At 37.2% G+C, this 16,131-nt stretch overlaps 2 protein-coding genes across 2 annotated transcripts in view; one reads left to right on the top strand and one right to left on the bottom strand.

Moving 5' to 3' along the window:
- LOC129227937 (midasin-like) overlaps nucleotides 1–16,131 on the bottom strand; it is a 260,168-nt gene that overhangs the window by 150,373 nt on the left and 93,664 nt on the right. The window lies entirely within an intron of this gene.
- Nucleotides 1–16,131, top strand: part of LOC129227673 (uncharacterized) — a 112,264-nt gene that overhangs the window by 86,789 nt on the left and 9,344 nt on the right. Inside the window, exons 4-7 of the mRNA XM_054862265.1 lie at nucleotides 4,753–4,966; nucleotides 5,792–6,141; nucleotides 6,860–6,990; nucleotides 7,994–8,316. Of these exons, the coding sequence (XP_054718240.1) occupies nucleotides 4,753–4,966; nucleotides 5,792–6,141; nucleotides 6,860–6,990; nucleotides 7,994–8,316 (1,018 nt within the window). The remainder of the gene's footprint in view (nucleotides 1–4,752; nucleotides 4,967–5,791; nucleotides 6,142–6,859; nucleotides 6,991–7,993; nucleotides 8,317–16,131) is intronic.

Below are 16,131 nucleotides of genomic sequence, written 5' to 3'. Positions count from 1 at the left end.
TAATATTATTTACACAAACATTTGGATGGGAGGGGGGGGGGAGGCACTTAGCGCAGCACTTAAGGCAGCCTCCATAGAACTAAATGGGCGTAATGATACATTTTGAATTGAACCAGGGATGCTGGTAGTCTCACTGAAGGATAGATGAAGCTGTGCTTCATCTTTCTATAGTTTAAAATTATTTTTGTGTTTTTCTGTGTAATGCTTCTTTAATAGCATTTATATCCCTTCTCCACCGATATGAATCCATCACACACCAAACAGATCTACTGTATTGAAAGTTTCCCTAAAAATGTCTTGAAATTCTCAATCACAAAAAGAAGCAGATCACATGAGGCATAGTTTTGCAATTTTCATATTCAAAGTATATTTTCAAGAATCATAAAGCTTACATTAAAAAAAATAATCCATGATTGCAGGGCCATGAGTGCTTTGAACTTTTATGGGGGGGACAAATTCCCCCCTTTAGCAGGCATCATGCCGCCTGCCTTGTCTAGTGGTCAGAGAAGTCTGACTGCGATAGGAAGGTCCGGGTTCGAATCCCGGCTCGGGCATGGACGTACTTTCTCTCTCCTGTCCTTGTCCCCTATAAACGGGTCCTTATGGCATGTGTGTACTGTAGAAGTCGGACTTCACACCAAATTACTCTACAGTTGGAAAAGTGAAGCAGTGCACCTCAAATTGCCAGCCTACTTGGCACACGACAACAACAGCAGCAGGCATCATGACAATGAAATGATGTACAAATTCAACTTCATATAATTACATAATTCAACTTTGTTTCATATACAGACGCTACTTTAAAATGTTATGTGCTCAATTGTTTAAATTTAAAACCCCTCCCCCTCCCACACAAAAAAGCAGTAATAACCGAAAATAAGCTAATGATAATCAAAATTATGTTTGGAAAACTAAATAAGCTTGAATTAAACAACACAAAAAATATTAATTTTTTAGTTATTTAAGTAAAAATTTAATCGAGTTAATCTGCCGTAGCATGTCAAAATAACTTCTAATTGCCATAAATATAAAAATATTTATAAGATGCAAAACGATTGAAAGCCCAGAGAAGCAAATTTTCACGAACCAAGTTCAATGTTGGCATGCTTCCCATAAAATAAATTTATTTATTTTCTACTAAATTAAACCTAAAACATGCTAATCTAAGTTGGAATATGGGAAAATAACATTCGATTGGGCAAAATATTTTAATATTTACATGATTCAAAAAGATTGAAATTTCAAACATTAAAAGCAATTTTCCGCGAAGTCCGAGTAAGTTCAATGTTACCATGGTTTCCAAAATAATTCCTACGTTAATTATTGAAATTAAATGAAAAATAAGCTAATCTAAAGTAGTATATGTCAAAATAACTTCCAATTGTCAAAAACATCTAAATGTTTACAAGATGCAAAAGGATTGAAATTATTTTCCGCGAAGTCCGAATAAGCTCAATGTTGTTATTTTTTTCAAAATATTTCCTTCGTTAATTATTGAAATTAAACGAAAAATAAGCTAAACTAAGGTAGCATATGTCAAAATAACTTCCAATTGTGGAAAACATCAAAATATTTACAAGATGCAAAAGGATTGAAATTTCCAACGCGAGAAGCATTTTTCCGCGAAATCCGATTAAGTTCAATGTTGCCATGGCTTCCAAAATAATTCCTTCGTTAATTATTGAAATTAAACGAAAAAAAAGCTAATCTATAGTAGCATATGTCAAAATAACTTCCAATTGTCAAAAACATCAAAATGTTAACAAGGTGCAAAAGGATTGAAATTATTTTCCGCGAAGTCCGAATAAGCTCAATGTTGTTATTGTTTTCAAAATATTTCCTTCGTTAATTATTGAAATTATTAGAAAAATAAGCTAAACTAAGGTAGCATATGTCAAAATAACTTCCAATTGTGGAAAACATCAAAATATTTACAAGATGCAAAAGGATTGAAATTTCCAACGCGAGAAACATTTTTCCGCGAAATCCGAGTAAGTTCAATGTTGCCATGGCTTCCAAAATAATTCCTTCATTAATTATTGAAATCAAACGAAAAATAAGCTAATCTATAAAAACATATGTCAAAATAACTTCCAATTGTCAAAACATCAAAATGTTCACAAGATGCAAAAGGATTGAAATTTCAAACGTGAGATGCAATTTTCCGCGAAGTCCGAATAAGCTCAATGTTATTGTTATGGTTTCCAAAATATTTCCTTGGTTAACTATTGAAATTAAATGAAAAATAAGCCAATCTATAGAAACATACGTCAAAATAACTTCAAATTGCCAAAAACATCAAAATGTTCACAAGATGCAAAAGGATTGAAATTTCAAACGCGAGATGCAATTTTCTGCGAAGTCCGAATAAGCTCAATGTTATTGTTATGGTTTCCAAAATATTTTTTTCGTTAATTATTAAATTCAAACGAAAAATAAGCTAAACTAAAGTAGCATATACTAAAATAACTTCTAATTGTGGAAAACATCAACATATTTACAAGATGCAAAAGGATTGAAATTTCAAAAGCGAGAAGCATTTTTCCGCGTCCGAGCCGAGTAAGTTCAATGTTGCCATGGTTTCCAAAATAATTCCTTCATTAATTATTGAAATTAAACGAAAAATAAGCTAAGGTAAGCACATGTCAAAATCACTTTGGATTGTAAAAAGAATGAAAATATTAACGAGATGCAAAAGGATTGAAATCTCAAACACGAAAGCAATTTTTCGCGATAAATCATATCGAATATATATGTTCAGAAAATTGCACTAATGAAATATTTTTAAAAGAATTACAAGCACAATCCAAACAATAAATAAATTCAAGCGATAAAGAAACTTTTTATACTTTTTCAAGGTTTTCAAACACTAGAAAATGTGGGTGTGTGACCTTTTTTTCCCCCCCAAGAACTTTTCAAGGTTTTTCATGGGCGTACGAACTTTGTTTAACACGCGCTGCGGCGGCGTGCTTGGGAGAACAGTAACTTTTAACGAAATGAAAAACTTTTAAAATCTGATATTTAAGTAAAAACAATATAAAAGCGAACTAATCAGACCATAATGTTAAAAGTCTGAAGCGGACTTTACCATAAAACACGGACTTAGGCGGGAAAAGCGAACCATTTGGGAGCCCTGCACAGTAGGAAAGATAAAATGGCGGCTGCACGTGGATCGCGGAAAAGGCGGTAGCCAAAAGTCGAGGGGAAAAGTAAAAAAAAAAAAAAAAAGGAATCGGAAACTGAAAATATAGGAAAATATAGGAATTATAGGAATTATAGGAACTTTTTCAGAAATATAGGAAAATATAGGAATATAGGAACGCTGCGATGCCTGAGAAGAGAAGAAGAAACACACGACTTCCGACAAACTGAACAACCCCAACAAGGATATTTTGTCTCGCCAGATTCTACTCTAACAGATGGAGGGGGGGGGGGGTTAATATTGTAAATGGAAGTTAAAAAAATAAAAAACACACTCGTGATTGTTCGTTATTTTCTTTCGTAAATTAGCGGTAATTTAATTAAAGTTATTCATTTTAGCGAAAATTCAATTCTTTTATTAATAAATGTGAAGTATACAATTCACAATCAACTTTAACTGCAGATATACAACACTAATTTAGATAAGCAAAATATAATGCGACATGACTTAGCATCATCATCGTTTTATAAGTACTGAACATTAGTTTCTTTGATATAACATTCTAATTAATTTCGATTAGGTGAGATGTAAACGAACTAAATGTTAATGTCTTCTCATTATTCGAATGAACTAACATTTAAAGAAGCTTAATTTTGTGATAAAAGAAGCGGTGAAATTTCAGAAAAATTAAAAATCGATAAACGTAATCGTCTGCCATCAACTCAACTCTCGAAACAAGCAACTCGGTATTTTATTGACTGTAGGAAAGCGTTTAACTGCGACCCATAACCGTTAAATGTTTTTATCTTGGGACTGATCTTAGGGATATCTATAGAAAAGTATTCCCTCTCCACATCAAGGGATCTATTTTTGAATTCTTTTTATTTCTTTGTTTTATTAAAATAATATTTAATAGGAACGTATGGTGTTTCAAAAATAAAAAACGTTGAACAAGATGTAAGAATGGCGTACTAAAAATGATTTTAAATGTTGATTATACAGGGTTAGCACGAGTACTACAAACTAAAAACATAGTGGAAGGTGGAAGGATACTAGTAAATTAAAATATAGTACATAGATTGAAACTAACTGTGATGAAATAAGCAGGTTCTTTCCTTGCTTCAACGAAAGATTGTGCTATTTAGAAGAAAAATCCACATACGTATACGTACCTTTTTAAAATAAGCTGGGAGTAGCCGAAATAAGTATAAATCAATTTAAAAAATTTCCGTCTGCTTTAATAAAACGAGAAGAGATAATCAGACCAGCAAACAATTAGCATATGTGAAACGAAGTGAAATATCTTTTCAGAATTAAATATCTTTCTAAGCAACAAAATAGTTCTCAAGGCTGAATAAAATTTTGATACAAATTTTAGGATACAAATGAATAAATAAAAAATGTTTCCAATATGATTTATCCAAACATATACAGTGAAAATATCGGTGCCATTTCCTTTCACATTGACGTCATGTCTCCACCCCAGACTATCTCCACAAACGAAATGTGGAGGTGGTAAGGAGAAGCTGTGACATCAATCTGAAGCTGATTACCACCGAATCATTTAGTCTACATCAAATGTCATTTAGAAATATAAGCTATCCCCGCAGGTGGTCCCAGGGACTGCTGTTCCATCAGGGACTGGTGGACTGCGGTCGCGCCAGCTTGCTACTTCTGCTCGGGGTCGGCGTGCTCTTCTGTCAACGCCTGCCCAAGTGCAACGTCATCGAGACAGCCTTCTTGCTGCTGGTCACCGTGTCCACCGTCAATATGCTCACATCCGTCATCAACGACGCATCCCTCATGCCTGACCAAGATTTCCAGGTGAGATTCAACTCCCCCCAAATGTTACCCAATAAACATGAAATTAAACGAACGATAACTTACCGATAACTCATGTACAGTTAATTTTTAGAGGAAAGTCATCTTGAGCTCCTAGTCAAAAACTGAATAAACTGCATTAAGTTCCTTTGGGCAGCTATTTACTGGCTAAATCAACAGTGCTGTCATAAATAGCTGGCTAATGAGAGAGCAATGTCCTGGTTCACATTCTGCAAAGAGCATTAGAGGACCGCTTGATCCTTGACATTGCCAAGGCTCAAAGTCTATCAGGGTCTCGTTTCTGCAGGTAATGTTTTGGAAGTACGTACAAAATCAGCTCGGACACTGAAAACGAGTCTAACAAACGATTTTCGAAAGCAATGACCAAGGACGGATCCAGAAATTTTTCAAGGGAGGGGCGACTGATTTTTATTACTTACTTTTTATTGTGTAAAACTGATTTTAAAATATTGATCACAAAGATTTTGGACTTGAACTCCGAAACAGTTCCGAGATATTGTCTCAAACCCAAACATCCCTTCTCCCAACATCGATGAGTGTGGTCTAAATTTGCGTTTTGTAAACTTCATTTTCGAAAAACTATCGGTGGAGAGTCCATCGAGAGGCGATCGCCTCTCCCTTGTATCCGTCCCTGGCAATGGCCGACTTGAAAGAAAACTTCTGCAGATATTACATTTAAAACTTGATGGTCCAAGAATTAACACTCAAAGCGGGACAGCAACGCCGCATCAAATGTCGGCAATCCACACTGCTAAACAGTGCTTATCACGAACTTCGACAAGGTGTTGATCGAAGCTTTCCTTGCAGCACCCCCCGCAGCAGCCAAGTCCCCACCACCACCACTGGCACCACCTGAACCCGGCCCACCCGGGCGATGGCAACCCGCCGGGCTCGTCCGTGTCGCTGGACTCGCCGCAATGCATTGTGTTCGGCCTCTTCATCATCTGGTTCGCGAGCTTCACCATTAACCTGGGGCCCACCCTGCTGAGCGGGGCCCTGACCAGCTCCCGGGACACGGCGGGACACGTCGACGCCTGCCCCATGGTCTACGGCCCCGTCGGACACTACGTCCTCAACGTCCTCTGGGTCACCGTCAACGTCATGTGCGCGGGACTCACCGGAGTGCACCTCAGAAAACTCTACAGAGACCTCACCAGGTAAACGGTTCATCCACCCTCTCCTTGATTTACTCCCAGATAATCTTTGTTAAATCAACAAATCTGATGCGGACGTAGCATTACTTCCGCTTAAGTTTCCGTCAATACAATAAAACCTGGAAAGTTTACCACCCTAGCACGTTGACCGCATTCTTCAGGTACAGTTTAGTCTTATATCATACAAATCAACTTCTATAAGTTGACCACTAAGATCACCACAAGGTGAGGGGTACTTATCGCTTACAGGGACCATGAGGACCAGAAAAATGTCAAATTAGCTTATCACTAAATAAACTGATAGAACAAAAGCGGAATCCACACAATAATTGCAACATTGGGTAAAAAGTTCTTTAAAAGCTTTAAGTGCTTAAGGAGGTTCCGAATATAGTAAATCGTTTATCGATGTAAATCTCCTGTGAACCCAAAATTCACACATCATTGTGATCAAAAAATAATATTCCATAATGTTTAGTTTACTATTATCACTTAAATTAACACGATCGGACACTTTAACATATTTCTACAATTGATTTCATTAGTTACTTCAGCCAAGCATGCAATCGGAAGCCTATCCAACTAATAACAATTACAATAACTTTGATAAGCTGTCGATACTGTTAAATGTAATAGAGAAAATATAAGTGTTAAGATCCAATATTTTGAGTCAAATCGTGCTGAGTGTATATGTTCCGTGGAACTGAAGTTTATTTTTACACAGGTCCAACCTGGAGGCGGTGCGGATAGCCGGTCTGGTGACGACTATGATATCCGTGAGGTCGGACCCCCACGACTCTTCGTGTAACGAGTCGCAACAGATCCAGAGCTACATACACCGCCTTGAGCAGGAAGGTGAGTTGCTGCAGTTCATGTAATGCGCGACTTATGTTTAAAAAAAGGGAAATTTCGCGAATCTGAAGAATGAAGATCGCAAAATTCCGCCAATTAGAAGAAAAATTACACGTACTATCTGCCAACTAATAGAAATAGGAGAACCAGAAGAAAAATGGGGGGTTACCAGGAGCTAAAATAAATGCAAGAAAATTTAGAACTTAAAAATACAACTTTGATACTCCAGCTTAATTTGTATCGCTTTGTATAATTTTCCTACTTAAGGATACGTTACAAAAATAATAACTACTTAGTCACTTTAAATTTATGGGTATGGGGTGGGGGGGGGGAGAAAAAAGACAAGGCTTTAAGTGAAAGGAAAAGAAAAAAAATACCGATTGCAAACGAAAAATTGAACAACCGAGAGCTCATTTGCTAAAAATTTAGCACGGACTCGACAAACTAACAGAACTACAAAAATTAAGAAATCAAAGTTAGTTCAAATATTACAAGATGCAAAAAAGGATTGACATCTCAAATACTGCATGCAATTTTTGGTGAAGCACGTGTTCGATATTGTCAAGTTTCTAAAGAGAAGATTTTACTAAATGATCTTTTAATCTCTAATATTCAGTTTCGGGCCGTCCACAAATGATGTCACGCATTGATGGGGTGGGGAAAGGAGTTGTTTGTGATACTGTGACAGTTAATCAAAGGGGAGGAAGGGGGTACAAGAAGTGTGCTATCACGTAGTTTATAAGAATATGCTTTTGCAAAATAGCGTGACGTGGAACAAAGGAGGTTGGTGAAATGTGACCCTTCGTGACAAAGTAGAGGGTGCTCAAAAATGTTGAAAAAAGAAAAGAAAAAGGAGATATTTTGAGAACACCTACACCTCTCTTTCACCTACTAAAGTTTAGGCCCCTTTTTCAAAAAATAGGATTTCCGGAGTACACAAATAAGATCTGAAACGACGGGGAAAAATGAGTACCTGGCTGCTCACGTATGGCTGTTTTCTCCACAGGGCTCCGCCGGGTGAAGAGCTTCGCGATCATCCTCGCGGCGTACGCGCTGTTCTGGGGCCCGCTGTTCACGCTGACCCTGATCCAGCCCGGCAGGCCCGGATACGCGCTCACCTACGAGATCACCCTGCACGTGGCCTTCGTGCACTCCTTCGTCAACCCCCACCCTGCTGCTCATGCTGCACGGCGACCTGCGGAACGGGGGAGACCTCTGCTGCTGCTGCTGCGGGCCCCAGGAGCCCGAAGAGTGCGGGGCCCAGCAGCAGCCGCTCCACAGGAGGCCCTCGCTCGAGATGGCACACTCGCGGCCCGGAAGGGGATACATGTGAGTACCACCATCTCAGTTTCTTCATGTAAATTTAATTCTCTTGTCGAAAATAGCAGACAAAAAAAAAATCACCACGGTCGGTCTTAAGGGTTGTTCGCTTATCGGTCGACCGTCACGTCCGCCCCGATTTTTTCCACCGGAAACAGGTTTTCTTCGCTGGTTGCCATGACAGCGAGTCATCTTGGACTGGACTGGTTTCGATCAGAAGAATCTTGATACCTGCCGGCCGTCAAAAATAGGACAGCATTTCATTGGTTTCCGCCAAGCAGCGAGCTCTTCTCTCCCTGGTTGGTGAATTCAGCCACGTGACTGATGTACGGCGACCGTATGTGAATGCTACTCTGTTTTCGTCTGCAGTTCGTCACGTCAAAAAACGGGATAGACGGGACGGACGGCCGATAATTGAACAGCCTTTTATTGATCAGCTGACATCAACCTCGGTTAGACACTCGAACCGCCGAATGAAGTTGAAGAAGGTTTTAATCAGCAGTTTTGGTGTCCCCGGTAGTAGAAACAACGAGACACTGCGCCGTATGTCGCAGATTCTTGAGAAAGTCTGCAGACTCTTTACCAGATAAGGACAAAAAAAAAAAAAAAAAAAAAAAAAAAAACTAGATTTCAGCGAGCGAAGATGCAGATGTTTGAAGAAGGTTTTATTCGGCTGGTGAATAAGGCTAAGGGTTTTTCAGTCAAAGACTGCTTGCTGAGAAAAGTTAGGGGGAAGGTTCCTTCTACGTAATGCAAAATTTGTCCACAGTATTCATAAGAGAGAAAAACCAACAATAGACAAAAAAGAGCGAAAAAAAATGTTTCCAGCTTTGAACTGCCAGTGTCACCTTTCAATTTTGATTTAGGGTACCTGGAGCAAAAAAGAAAAAAAAAGTATAACACGCAAACGGACAAATGGCTTCATGAATCCAATACTTTTTTATTCACCTTTTGAAAATAAAAAACCGGAAACGAAAAGAACCTTACACGTTTACTTCAATCTTTTATATTTTCAAAAAGAATAATGGAATATTTTATCCCTTAGCTGTAAAACTGCTACCACCTCATGATCATACAGGGTACACCGACCACAGAAAGAACCCAAGTGCACAAACAGTTCGTGATTTTTTATTATTTTTTTTTTAACCTAAAATGAGTAAAGCAGTAATTTTCTCTTATACGATTCTATTAAAAAGGAAAAGAAAAGTATAAGAAAAGAAGCTTATAAAGTAACTTAATTTTTAAAAACTTAATAGAGGTTGTACCTGCTGTCCAAAAACCAATTTCTCAACATTTAGCTCCAAATTTGTGACATTGTGGTCTATCCTGGTCTTCGGTTGGCAACATTGAATAAAATACAAAACAACGGTCCACACGGGTTAGCTTCACAGGCTTGCAGGCCGTGGGTTACCCGATATCTTCAGCTTCACCAAAACAAAATGCACATTCTAATAAACTTTATATTCAACATGGAGAACAGCAGTAATGAAATAAACGCAAAACCTTCTGTTTGCGAATATTTGGGTGAAGCACACTAGTCAAATGTTGGGTAGAAAGGAAAACGATCGAAAATTTTAACATTCATGAAATTCTTTTCCGGGGCTTGTGTCTGCTTTTCGTTGCCAGGAATACACGATTTACTGGAAATAAAATGCATCGGAAGATAATGCCAGACAACAGCAGGCACAAGTTTAAAGCGAAACGCCCACAAAACACACAACAGCTGTGGCAATCTTCCAGGTTGTAGTACTTAGAATGGGATGTTTTAGCCTAAGTGTATATTAAACGGGAAATGCAACTTCTTTTTTTGGGTAGTTACGAATTCGAAGAAAGGAAAACACTAGAGAAAAATTTCTGTAATTGCAGTCTTAACTAAAAGAACGTATAATAGTTTTAAAATGATTAAAAATAGAAATTTAAAGCACTGAGAAGCAAAGTGGTGGAGTGACAAAGCTGAAACTTTGGAATAAAGTAGAAATAGTAGACGATACTCTAATCGGTTCAGGGGCGCGCACATAAATTTTGCGGCACGTCACAAATGACTTTTACGGGCCACCTAAATACTGTTTACCTCTAAATCCCTACATATACAGTCGAACCCGTTTAATGGAATAGCCATTTTGCCACTAGTGATGTTCCGGATATCCGTATTCGTAGATATCCGAGGGAAAATAAAGATCTATCCGTATCCGTGTCCGCTACTTTTTTGACGGATCTTAAACGGATCTTTTCTATTCTAAAAATTCTTAAATATTTGAATAAAAGACTCTTAAATTCCGTTTAAATTAGGTTTCATTCCCTATTTAAATTATAAGGTATCATTTCAGAAGCCAATTTGTACCCCCAGTTGCAAAAAGAAACGGATAATAAGTTTTAAAAGTGTATCTGTGTCTATTTGTGGCATCGTAGCTCCTACACAGATGAATCGATTTTGATAGTTCTTTTTTCGTTCAAAAGGTGACTTGATCGAAAGTGTTCTTAGCTTGGCCTCGTTTGTGAAGAACTTTAATTACCGGAAAAACCGAAATTAATACAAACCGACTTAACGTTTTTCAGAATTATGGTAGTAAAAACTTACCCATACGTTAAAAAATTGGCCCCAAATTAAAAGAACTAAGTTTTCTGCGTTTGATATTTGTTTGGAACTTCCAAGTTATATACAGTAAAAGCTATAATTTTGTTAAGGAAATTTGAAATGCAATTCAAAGCCTTTATACGCGTGATCAGAAGCTATTTCACAGTCGGATAAGGAGAAAAAGCGCAATGATTTAAAATTTCTATCCGTTGTCAGTTCATATTTGTTAACAATGTGTGTTCTGACCCGCGAAATCCATCTCAACATCAGGTCGGCCCTCTGGGACTTTTTTTTTAATTTTTAGTTTAATATTAGTTTCTGTTATTGATTTGGGGTTTCTGTTATATTCTACATATTGGTTTTTCTCGGCATTCTTCAAAAAAAGTGAGACTAAATTCTCTATTTACTGTTTGTAAAGGTGTTCCCTGCTCTGTTATTCTGTCGGTCGGAGTAAGTTGGGTGGAATGGATCAGCGCTGCATTTATGCTGAAATAAAATGCGAAAAATTATTTCTAGCCTGTCCAGTAGCGGCTTTACACTCTTGCTCCTGTATCCTACATTTACCGAGCAAGCTAGAAATAATTTTTCACATTTTATTTAAGCATTAATGCAGCGTTGACCCCTTCCTTCCAACTCTCCCACAATCTTAACGGAGATTTCTTTAAAGAGAGTAAATCATAGTCTTGATTATATTTTCGCCGTAGATGACATTTTTTGAAGAAGCAGTGTTATTATTCTGACGGGAATACTTTCCGTAACAAATTAAACACTTGGATAGTTGAATTGGGTAAAAAAATTGAGATCCGTAAACGTATCCGCGGATCTGGACACTAATGATCCGGATCCGCTCCGTATCCGCGGATCTACGTTTTTGACGATCTGGCACATCACTATTTGCCATGAAAAAATATTCTAATAAACGAGACATTCCATTAACCGGGATGAAAACAACAAATTACATTGGTTTGGCACATTAAAAATGTTTTACATTAAGCGGAATATTCTTTTAACAGACATTCTAAAACGCGGGCTCTGCTGTATTTCACCTCTCATTTTAAAAATCTCGGGCCCGGGCCAACAGGCGTCCCTTCTTCGCTCTCCCCTGTGCACACCCCTGAATCCGTATGATGGTAAAAGAGATGGTTATAATAGCACTGGTGGGTGTTGTTATAGAACTTGATTTAGGAGAGCTTTTCAACGGAAGACATCCTACGGGTTGAACTTTGCACGTGTTCATAGCAGTGCGACAATAGGGGGTTAATGCAAGTTCCCAAACTTTTCCAAGCTGACATGGCATACAGACCGTTTTTATTTCTCTTGCGTTCAGTGATTCCCACTTGATCTTCAGAAAACTCGAACTGCGTCATTCGTGAAACAATCAAAATGGAGATAGAATACGCATTAATATTATCCCCAGCAGCATTAAAACACAACAGAAAAGTAAAACCAATTTCAATTACAACAGTTCAAGAGCGCAGTTAGTTGGGGGCTAACGTCCCCCCCCCCCCCCACCCGAAGAACCCATTATGTCTCTGTTGATTCCAGTTTGGCGTTATACATGTAAGGTCCTGTTTGATCAACATGGAAAATTTTTAATTTATTCCATCCCCACCCTCCGCTAAACTAGGGGTAAAGATAGACTTGACGCAATTATTTGCACTACCTTTCATGAGACTTTTCCATATTTTATTTGCAATTGATTCAACACCTGTTATACTCTAGGTCATTTTCCAACTTTATTCTAAGAAGGCGTACTCATTTTATTCCTTAAAGATGGGAAAGACCGAAGAGAATTATCTTCTTTACGCCCTATTATACTATTACCCACTATTTCGAAAGTCTTGGAGAAAGTCATTCTTTTTTGGCTCCAAAGTTATTTAACCCTAAACGGATATCATCATCCAAATCAGTATGGTTTTGCACCAAGAAGATCCACTAAACATGATTTGGCTAATTTTTACTCTAACATTCAAAATGGCATTCGTTCCGGGGAATTAATGGTTGCGATATCAGTTGATATCGTATCAGCATTCGACAACCTGTCCTGGACCAAAATTTTATTCTATTTGCTTCAAACTGTGTGAATCATCAATTTATAATCTTTTTTCCAGCTTTCTCTCAAATAGGTTCATTTTCATAAAATCTGCAAAAAGTTTTCTTAAAATTCCACAAACAAAAGGTTGTCCACAGGGTTCTTGTAGCGGTCCTGAGCTATGGAATTTGATGGCAGCCTCGCTGTTATCAGCTCCATGGCCGGAACACACTGAGGTGCAAGCCTTCGCTGATGACTTTCTCTTTTTAGTCTACGGACGCACTAGGGAACTTCTCGAGTTTTTCGCCACTATGGCAACATACATATATGAGGTATATTTTGAAAAACATTCTACACTACGGAAAAATGAATTCAAATGCATTGTATCCCCCCCCTCCCACACAAACACCAGAAAAAAATTCTAATCGCGTCAGCGACCACTCATAATATTAAACGATAATGATGCACCAAAATGAACATTTATAAAAAAAAAAAAGGATTAAAAACAATACAAATAATATAGTTTTACTTTTCTTTCACTTTAAATTTATATACGCCTGCAGCTTAAAAACTTTGAAGTTTTATTATATTTAATTTTAAACTTCATGGATGGAAATCGAAGAAGCAGCAGGAAAAACACGAAGACATTTGCCAAGATCAAATTCAATATAACATCTGAAGGCTATGAAAAAACAAATAAAAAACGAAAGAAAAAAAAATAACATAATCAATATCTTCTAAATATTTGGGCAATATTTTTACCATTGAAATGATGCTGTATGTTGGGGGCAATCTATCGGAATTCCATACTTTTTGGCAGCTGAAACATCCATTTAGAAGCAGATTTTATCGCGTTATCCCAGAGAGAAAATATTAAATATCGACTTTTTTCCGCCCTCGCTATCTGCTTTACTTCAGATCTTTATATCAGAATTATGGCTTTCAGATTGGCAACGATTCCATGCGAAAATGGTCATCGTAAATTCTCGGAGTTCCAAGTACCTCGCTTCAAAACAGGACTTCGGAAGCGCCATTAAATTCTCGTTATTGCAATATTTTGAATTAAATGGATAGTTTGGTTGTTGAAGTAATATCGACAAGAATTGCTAATGAGTTATATTCAAAGTTAAAGAGATGGATGTTTGCCAGGTATCAGGATTTGATCTAGCCCGCGCGAATATAGAATTCTACGTTTCGAACGCTTTTTCCAAGCCAAGAACGTTAAGCATTATGCAAATTTTGTCATCACTTCGAATTTGCTTGCGTTCGCAATCGAGAATTGCAGCCAGTTTTTTTAAATACTGTAAAAGCACTTATAGAGAGAGGTTGTAATTTTTGCGAGGTCGTCGTTTTCGCGAAAATTTAAGCCTCGTAAAATATATTTCGCGGTGGATTTTTGAATTTTCGTTTCTGTTCGTAAAAGTTCACGAAATTTTTAGTTCGCGAAATCACCGATCATCATTTTCGCAAAAATTACGACTCCTAAAAAAATAAGTGCTTTTACGGTGCTGTTCTTTCATTACAATCCCCCCCCCCCCACACACACACTCTTTTCGTATCCAAAACTTGGGAAATCCAAAAGTTAAAAACCTACATTATTTTCAAGACTTTTGGTTCTTTCTGATTGACAAGCAAAGCTGAGATTTGTTTATTTTAAAATATATTTACCATGGAAAATAATTCTCTTTCTTTAAAAAAAATAATAGCGGTATAATAATGGAACTCATGCTCAACAGATATGTCATTTTGCAAAATTTAATTAGTTTTGCAATTTTACGACACCATTGCAATAACTAAGTATCAAATTACATGGAAAGTCGATGGGTTTTCATTTTGTCCAATTTCGTCTGCCACCGCGCCATCCTGGACTTTTTACGAAAAAGTGGACAGAATACCAACCTTGGTTCAATACCAGGGTATCCTCGACAAAAAATCGTGTTTAACACCCATTTCGCGAAGTGTAAGTGGACACCATACCGTTTTTGCAGTTTGTCGCCATCTTTACAAAGACAAGTGGCGAAAAACTCGAGATTTCCCCTTATTTACCGATACACATACGTACAAAATTCGATTTAAAAATAATTAAAGTCTGAATAGTTATTATTTTTCTAAATCAGATCATTCTTTTTGAAAAACTCTGGACTGTATTCATTAAAAAATATTGACGCCCCGCAACTACAGGTTCTGCAGACAGGAAGGGGAATTTAAACGTTAAATGCACCGTGTTGCCATTTTTCAATTAGTCTTCTAAAATGCTAAAAGAACAAGCTGAAACTCAGTAGTTGCGAATAACCAAGAAAATACTCACTGAAGGTGCTAATAAATCAATTTTAAACTTGTAAAGGCACCAATTTGATGGAAAACAAAAATATATTTCTGCTTTCGATATTCCCAAATGTAGGACTGTTTTTTAAGTTCAGTGCACTTGAAAATGTCTACTTCTTTTAATTCTGCAACGAATAAACTACTACTTAAATAGTTAGGCATAATTACGTATTTTTAATCCATGTTTTGGATCATTTGATGGAAATAATTGTGTTTGGTTGTTATTTTTTTCAGTTAAAGCCCGATGTTGATCAGTAGTTTAACTGGAAACAACATCGAAATTGAATTATGATTTTTTAAAGTATTTTCCTCATGATTTGAACAGAAGTTTAAAAAAAAATGCATTGAAGGGTTAATCCCCCCCCCCCGTCATTGCTTTAGTTGGGAAAAAAAACATTATTTGGGGGAATTCGTCTCCAAGGTTGATGTCATGGCTGACGAGCTCACTTTAAGTCAAAAAAAGAAAAGAAACAGGTCAATTCAGATTAATTTTAATTCATGATGCAGACATTAATTTATTTTAAAATTGGTGCTTTAAAACAAATTTGTATTATTTGTACAGTAACAAACAAAATATTTTAATGAACGGCGTTCCCGTGAATTACAGCACTGTCCTCCCCGTCCTTGGACAAACCCAACGAACTGTTTGTTTACCAGAAGCAATGATGACTCGAAAATAGATGAGAAGGGGACAAAAAGCGTTTTCTTAAACAAGGAAAAGCAAAGTCTCCGCATCTGCTCCCCAACAAGCACAGTCATAGGCGAAAATACCTCATCGATTTAAAGAGCTCAGAGCAAGCGACCGAAGGAAAAGAAAAGAAAACAAATCGAATCGAAGGAAAATGTTTTCTTCAAGAACGAAAGGGCGGACGCAAACAAGAAACGATGCAAA

The sequence above is a fragment of the Uloborus diversus genome, chromosome 8 (genome assembly GCF_026930045.1).
Source record: "Uloborus diversus isolate 005 chromosome 8, Udiv.v.3.1, whole genome shotgun sequence".
In the NCBI taxonomy this organism is placed as follows: Eukaryota; Metazoa; Arthropoda; class Arachnida; order Araneae; family Uloboridae; genus Uloborus; species Uloborus diversus.
This window is presented reverse-complemented; position numbering and strand designations above follow the sequence as displayed.